Consider the following 8451-nt stretch of genomic DNA (forward strand, 5'->3'; position numbering starts at 1 on the left):
TAAATAAATAAATAAATAAATAAATAAATAAATAAATAAATAAATAAAATTCACTGAGTTGGCTACTTTACAGGATGATTATACATGCCATGTGCTTTCTGGGTACAGAATCTTTTAATCTTCTTACAATTCCTTGGACATAGGACTACTGTCCCCATTTTACAGAGGAGAAGACTGAGGCTCCACAACTGTGAGCTGGAGCTGAGATTTGCAGCCAGGGTGGCCTGTTCCCAAGCTCTATATGCTTCCCCCTCCATCCAATATCACCTTCCCTCCTCTTTTCCTCCTTACAGCCTCCACTCCTCGTGCTATTAATCAAACAGACACATTCCTAAGCAGACGCCACAAACACATTTCACTGCAGTGATGGCCAGCATAGCCCTCCCACCCACACACACCATGCCCATCATTCTCAATAAAGAAGATAATAAAGATCATGGAGATAAAAGAACGTGACAGACTCTGGAAGATCAGAATCCATGTAACCCCACTGCAGGCCAAGTTTTAAGTCTGCCCCAGAGTCTCATTGAAGACAAATCCATCCACTTTCACGAAAAGTTAACAACATCCAGACTTCGCCCTCCTGCAAATGCTGCCTGTATGAAAATACTTTAAAAATCAGTTTAAAATTACATATATTTTTTACACATAGGCCTAAAATGAGAACAGAACTTAACAGCGTGAATATTATTTACTGGCAAGTGGGTGACTAAGTTGGGTTTCCCTCATGACTCCAGAGAGGGGACTCCTGAATACTGTTATTTGGGGGCTGGGGGTGGGAGGCTGCTAATTTCTAACTGCAGGTGCAGCCTGAGCAACAGGCACCTTCAAGGAAGTCTCAGGGCTGCTCCCAGTCTGAACGGCAGATAAAGCCATGTCTGACCGAAGCGAGATGTCAAAACTTGATCCGGACTTAACTCAGGCATTTCCCTTCATAGCTGGAATCTCTCTTGTATTAGCTGCCTTAAAGACGGCTTCTACAAGCTGCATTCATTCCAATAAAAAGTCTTGGCTTTTCAGAGGGAATAAGTAACTGACTCTCTCCCTTTCTTGGTCCATGGCACCAACTCTTGCACCACTCTTCTCTCTCAGGTGTTAAGAACTCACCATTAGGGTGATCAGCGTCCCAGTTTGCCTAGGACTGTGAGTTTCCAGAGATGCTAAACCCAGGATAGTCCCAGGCAACCCTGGCTGAAGGGTCACCCTACTCAGATAAGAACTGAGGCCCAGTGGTTTTTGAAACCCAAGTTGCTGTGCCCACCCATCTGGTTCCCTCGCCAGGAATGTTCCTTGTTTTTCCTACTTTTTTAGGGAGTGAGGAGAAGGAAGACCAAAGTTTGGAAGGGGAGGGGAGGTACCTAAATTCGAACCCAAAAGTTGACCAAAGTTCTTCTGCCGAGTTTGCAGTGGACACCTGGAGTGGCCATCCTGGGCTGGACTCTCGACCGGCCCCAAGGGAAGAGACAGGGTGTGGAAGAGGTGAAAAGGGAAGCTAATTATATACTTTAAAACTCCCTCACCTTGTCACCCACAGAGGGAGGGAGGGACCAAAGGAGGAAAGAGAATTAATTTTATCTTAGACCCAAGGGAATAGAAAAATGGGTCAAGTGGCCATGAATTTTTTTTCCTCTGAAAGCTTCCAGAGAGAACGGAGAATGCAAAATGTCCAAAGGTGGCTTTAAAGAGTGCCACACTCAGGTTAATCAATGCACACTGGCCAGTCGCTGGTGGTGGGGGGGGGAGGGGTGGCGCTTTGCTCCCATTCCTACCCAGAAAGCCTCGTTTCTAGCCAAAGTTTCCAAAAAAAGAACACTGGAAACCAAATGACTCCCTGGTATTATGGCTCTTGCATTTTGGGGTTTTTCTCTATGCTGGAGACTGTGCTGGCCATTTTTCACGCACGACCCCATTTAATCTCCTGAGAGCCCTCCAAGGGAGATGCTATTAGAAGGAATATCCTCATCATGCATGTCAAGAAACTGAGGCTCTGGTGCCCAAGATAACATGGCTGGTGAATAATATGAACCTAGGCCAGTCTGACCCAGAGTCTGGAGTGTTTTCCCTCTCGTCTCTGCCCTCTTTCAGGGCAGGCACCATCCGGCCCTTTTCTCAGGAGCTGAGCTGGCATTCTCGGAAATGCGTTACTGCACGGCTCTTAGGCTCTGATCATCTCTGGATGGCGTCCACCTTCCCGGCGGTGCTTTTTATTGCTGAGAAAGTGTATATGTGTGCTTGCTACTGGGGGGGGAAACAGGGAGGGGGAAACACAAGCCCTATGCGCCCAACAGATGCCTCCCACTCCAAGTCCCTGAAAAAAGACTTCATTCTCAAGGGGCCACTGCATCCAATCTACTCAAGCACTAACATTTCAGAAACTTCCATTGGTCTGATCATCTCATGGACAGTCTCTCAAACCCCTGCACCTAAAACCCACCAAAATCCTAAAACGTTGGCACAAGACTAGATCAGATGTTGTATGATTTAGTTAATGGATGAAGACAGGCGCTTCTTCTCATTCACTCAGCAAACGTTTATGGGGTGCCTGCTTTGTCCCGCACAGTGGGGTTGCAGTGGTGAAGAACAGGGTAAAGATCATGGGTCTCACAGCCTCAGAGCTTGACCTTTTCCTGGGGAATGGTAGAACTACCAGGGAGGGGTGGAACCCCACCCAAGAGACCCCCTTCTCTCTCTCTCTCTAGTGCAGGCACATAGCTTTGAATGACATCCTTAATCTTTCTTATTTCTCTGACTGGGATTTAACACTATGACTTCCACTCCTTTCCATAGATCCACATCCTTAATCCTAAGCCACCGAGGCCAGATGTGCTTTGGAGTTCAGAACCCAGGGCTTTTAGAGGCATCGCAAAGTCGGGAATGTAAAATGGTACAACCACTTAGGAAAACAGTTTGAGAGCCTTTCATAAAATTAAACATACACCTACCACACAACTCAGCAATCTCACTCCTGGGTTAATTTACCCAAGAGAAATGAAATGTATGAAATGAAATGTTCCCACTAAAACCCGTACGCCAATGTTTATAGCAGCTCTATTCATAATCATCGAAACTGGAAGCATCCCAATGTCCTTCGGCTGGGAAGCAAACTCTGGTCCATCCATATCATGGAATCCTGCTCAACACCAGAAAGGAAGGCGCTACTGTCACAGGCAACAGCATGAATGAATCTTAAAGTCTGAGTAAAAGAAGCCACACTCAAAAGGCTACATACTGTGAGATTCTATTTCTACGACCTTCGGCAAAAGGCAAAGCTGTAGGGATGGAGAACAGATCAGAGCTTGAAGGGGCTGGGGAAGTGGGGTGCTGACTCAAGCAGGACACTGTGGGGGTATTTTAGGGTTGATGAAACTGTTCCATATCTTGATTTGAGTGGTGGCTACAACTACATCCATTTGTCAAAACTTGCAGACCAGTATGTCAAAAGGGTGAATTTTGCTACAAATAAATAACACCTCAATAAACTTTTTTTTTTTTTTTTTTGAGACGGAGTCTCACTCTATTGACCAGGCTGGAGTGCAATAGTGCGATCTCGGCTCACTGCAACCTCCGCCTCCCAGGTTCAAGCGATTCTCCTGCCTCAGCCTCCTGAGTAGCTGGGACTATAGACGCACACCACCACGCCTGGCTAATTTTTGTATTTTTAGTAGAGACAGGGTTTCACCATGTTGGCCAGGCTGGTCTCGAACTCCTGACCTCCTGATCTACTGGCCTCAGCCTCCCAAAGGGCTGGGATTATAGGCGTGAACCACCAGACCTGGCCCCTATAAACCTGATTTTTAAGGAAAAGAAAAATGATAACAAGATGTCTCTATGATCTAACCTGGATACTCCAAACCTAGCCCATGAACTTGCCACATGGGGAATCCTAGAAGCTAAGTTAGAAAAGCGGAATCCCAGACCACACCCAAACCCAGCTGGACCAGAACCATCCTGTTAACGAGATGATCTTCATGCATCTAAAAGTTTGACAGGACTACAATGCAGACCTAACAGTCAGGAGCTGAAGCAGCACCTCATCATCAAGCACATCTAACATTTCTGCTGCAAAACATACTCAAATGCACACCAAGTGGAATGAATGAAAACTGTAAATTAAGACTTCAAACTGAAGTCAGTTCAGGTTAGGTTTTATCTCTATATGAGTTCGTCTTTTGGTTTTTGGAGATTTTTGGATTGGGGAATTGTGGATGAGAAATTGCACCCTTTTTGAAAATACTCCCAGTGGAAAAACCATGCTAAATTTTACTTTGCAGAATTTTGCTCCTCTGGAAATACCAGCCAAGCCGGTCTAGTACAAGGATCACGTAAGTGACACCATCCTGCCCTCTACAACAGTACCTTCTAGAACATTCTCTCAGGACAGACCAAGAGTCTGATAACCTGCTCCCATGTATCCCAGCGCTTCTCATGCAGAAAGTTTCTCCTTAGAGAGCTTTTCTTTAAAAAAAAAAAAAAAAAAAAGAGAGAGAGAGAGGAGTGCCAATCAGCCAGTGTCCACAGATGTCAAAGTGATGTCACCTGATGTCAATGTGACTTTAGGTGTCTTGTTAAGATTTCTGCAAACCGGATGAAAAGCTGAAATTCTACGTGTAATTCAGGAGACTGTGTGTGATAAAACACAGACCTGCTTCCAGTGTTCCTGCAATGGCCTGAGTTTCTACATCATGTTCAGTGGGAGACCTGGTGGCACAGGGAGGGCTGGAAAGATGACATTCACCTTGGCACTTGGTAGAAGGAGTGAGTGGCATTAAGTGCGGAGGGAACTCTAGGAAAGTTGACAGATGCTCCTTTTTGAGCTGACAGATCTGAGCTCTTCAGCAATCATCGGAGACCCTCATGGCCCTATTTGAATCACAATTCCAATCAATGAAAACGTGAAACCAAGGTATGTGGTCAAGATGGCTTGCTGCCTGGCATGAGAAAAACACAGTAATGTAAACCTGAACATCAAAGACTTCCATTTGGGTTTTCTCACTTAGGAAAAGGGGAAAAATGAAACAAATGAGGATTCTTAATTCTCATTGATGGCTTCAAGTTTGACCCACTGAGGGATGAAAGAGGAAGAAATCATACTGACAAATTGCCATGAGTGTGGAGAAAGCAAGATTGCATCCTTCGCCAGTGTACCATGCCGGAATTTGCATTCGGAAGTACCACTCTTAGGTCCTGTGAGCATACAGCCAAGTTCATGGATCATTCACTTACTTCTCTTCCACAAGACAGGGAGGAACCTGCTTTCCATATCGACCTGCAACCCTTAGTCAACACCATGTCCAAATACGCATCCCACGACACACGCATCAAAAAGTAGCAGGGATGATTTCACTCCTAGCCAAGAGGACTGTGGAAAAACAGTAATAAAAGACACAAGAATGTTCCCAATGACACAAACAGAAAAGACACAAATGCCCATCAACAGTAGAATGGATAGACTGTGGCAGAGTCACACACACAGATGTGAGCAAAAGAAGACAGCGGCAAACGAACGTACTGTGTGACTCCATTTACATGATGTTTAAAACAGGCAAAATGAATCTTAGAAGTCAGGTGAGCAGTACCCTTGTTGGGGGAGCAACTACGAGGCGATATGGGGAAGGGGACTTCCAGGGCACTGATCAGGACCTGGCTGCTGGATGCGTGGGTGTGTTCATTTTGTAAAAATCTATGAATCTGAATATATGTATTTGCCTGTACGTATATTACTTTATTCTAGAAGTTCAGAATAAGTACCTACACACATCTTTTTTTCCACTCTCAGGATATGCTTAAACGTCTTTTTTAATGGTAGAAATATTTGGACAAAAATGTAACATGTTCTGCCCTGGCATCGTGACACTGACATTCCACGTGGTGTTTCTCTTCACGCTGGCCTGAATTCTTTTATTCACTACCTCCCTGCCCCAGGTCTCTGTCCATCCCCTCTCATCTCCAACCCTGCCACCCACCCCGCCACCGCCCTCCGCTCCATCCAGGACAGAGAAAGCTCAGTCCTGGACGCCCCAGCTCGATTACAGATTGTGGGGTGGGCAGTTTTCCCTTCCAGAGCAGGGCTGTATAATGTGTTTGTTACCTCGGGCCAAACAGAACAAAAACAGTCTACAGAGAGCAAAATGCACAAACTCATCATAAGAGCAAGAAAGCCCTGGGCGAACTGGCCAAAGAATAGATGAAGTGGCAAGCAAAACTCGCAATTCACCTGCCTCCCTCTCCCAAGATTCCCCCTTCCGAGGGGCCGCTGCAATCCCCTTCTGCCCCTACAGCCCTCCAATCTGCAGGATTCAGGCTGGACAGAGGTAAGCTAAGGACACAGCAGAAGGGCTCCCCACCTCCTTCCTTTCCTCTTAGAAGTCTCCACATCCAGGCTCCAGAAGGCGATCTAAAGCCATTTTCAATGAGGAAACCTGTGAGCCGAGCAAAGCCCTCTCACTCCTGGAGCTAACTGGGTGTGCATGCATGAATACCCTGCCCTCCTGCAAGGCACTCCCACCCCTCACTCTGTCGATGGGCAGAGTAATCACACGACCCCTGAGCACTTCAGCGGGCCTGGGATGGGGAGGAATTGCTAATCTTACGAACCAGGCTCTTCAACCAGGCTGAAACTTAGGAAGCAAAGATCTGGCCCTGCCTTGGGCACCAACGGAGACGGCATCGTAGTTAGAGGTATGCTTCCGTCAAAAGCACCTCTGCTGAACTTCTTAATTTTCCCCACCCTCCAAGTAGACCACTCACACACTCCAAAACCTCAGTGCCCTCTGTTGCAATCCCAGCACCCAGGGTCCAAGAGCCAAGCTCAATTTTGAACTCCCCTGAAGTGAGTCCCCCTATCACCCACCATGCTCCTCAAACAGCAACCCCCGGGGACCACACAGGGCCCAGCCCCGTTGAGTCTATAACTGCAAAAACACACACAAAAGGGATGGGGGACTCCTCACTGAGCCCCAGGGACCCATTCGGCCCGTTCATTTTTACACGGAGGGCAGTTGGTTGGAACCGAACGGAGAAGAGGCACATCTGGGCATGGCATGGTGGCCAGCGAGCCTGGGCAGCAGGGTGTGTCCCCCCTCCTGGAATCTGGGTCATGCTTAGATAACTGCTAGAAAGCCCGACTAATTACCCACCCTTGCCTGCCTACATCTCAATAGATGTTAAGCCCTCCTCAAGGTTTATTTCAAGCAGGCAGGGATTTAAAGAAACACAGATCTGCATTTTGATAGCATCTCCACAGACGAAAATGTGGACTTCACCTTTTTCCTCTGGATCTTTGATTTAAAAAAAAAAATGTTAAAGGCATTTACCTACCTAAGATGTCCACATGGGCGTTGATTCTCCTGGTGTTCCCTCTCGGCTACTTGGGGTAGGAAAAGCTGGACATGGTGCTCTAGAACAGACCCACCACCTCATTTGCTCTCGCTCTGTCTTTCTTATTGAAAGTGTCCAGACCAGGTCTCCCCAGACCAGGGGCCCAGATAAGGCAAATGGGCTCTCTTTCTCTACACCCCCAAAGATGATGAGCTTCCCCAATCAGCGGTTAAAGGCAATGGGACCTACACACGAGAGAGACATAAGCGACCCCCGGCCCATCACTAGCGTCTCCAGATCGGACCAGCAGCCCACCCTGGGGTATTCACTCCGGCCAGTGCTGGCTTCTCAGTGTGAAGGCCACATGGACTCCCTCTTGCTCTTAGCCCTGGGAGCCCCCAAGCGCCCTGCCCTAAAAGTGCGGCGGCCCCCCACCTTGGGGAAAGCAGGAGTGGAGAGGCTGTCCAGCTTCCCCCGCGTGGACTCCAGTGAGGGACGGCCAAGAAAACCCAACCAAGGCCCCCATAGTTCCCCTGCCCTGGCCAGAAGCGCCCAGGCCCGAGCCCGCTCCAAGCTCATTCCGTAGAACTCCGAACCCTCCGGACCTGGCTCGAAAGCCCCCACCAAGGCCCCTGCATGACCCCAGGCCCCAGATCTCATTCTAGAGTCGGTCCTTGGGAAGGATCCACTCTCCGCTGGCCCCCCCAAGCCCCCCACAAACCCATTCCCAAGCCTCCAGGATAGCTCAACCCAGCTCGAGGTGGAGAGATTCTTTCACACTCCTCCCAGTGCCCCCTCTCCCAGCCCCTGGAAGACCCCCTCCTCCTCCCCACCTCCCATCAACCCCCGGGTCTCTCTCCCAGCCTGGAAGAGGGGAGGCGGAGGGAGGAGGGGGAGGCGCAGCCGCTGCCGGGGTTCGGGCAAAAGGATATGGCCATTCGGTGATCTTTTTGGCGTATTTTCTCACCACGTTGTCTTCGCTGAAGAGGAAGAGAGACCGGTTAACCGTGAGGCAGTTCTGTCGGACGGGGATGGGGTTGTAGAGTGCCATGGTCCGCGCTCTCTGCGCCATTGACTGCTTGTACATCCTTTGCGCCCCGGGCTGCCCGCCCTGCCGGCTGCCCCCGGCTCCTC

The 8451-nt window shown here is 48.6% G+C and overlaps 1 protein-coding gene across 1 annotated transcript in view; it reads right to left on the minus strand.

Annotated features, from left to right (window-relative positions):
* Nucleotides 1–8443, minus strand: part of CACNA1A (calcium channel, voltage-dependent, P/Q type, alpha 1A subunit) — a gene marked incomplete at its 5' end in the record, with an annotated part of 337656 nt that extends 329213 nt beyond the window's left edge. Inside the window, one exon of the mRNA XM_011953392.1 lies at nt 8250–8443. Coding sequence (XP_011808782.1) covers nt 8250–8443 — 194 coding nt within the window. The remainder of the gene's footprint in view (nt 1–8249) is intronic.
* Nucleotides 8444–8451: the final 8 nt, after the last annotated feature.

Source organism: Colobus angolensis, unplaced genomic scaffold (genome assembly GCF_000951035.1).
Source record: "Colobus angolensis palliatus isolate OR3802 unplaced genomic scaffold, Cang.pa_1.0 Scaffold36, whole genome shotgun sequence".
Taxonomy (NCBI): domain Eukaryota; kingdom Metazoa; phylum Chordata; class Mammalia; order Primates; family Cercopithecidae; genus Colobus; species Colobus angolensis.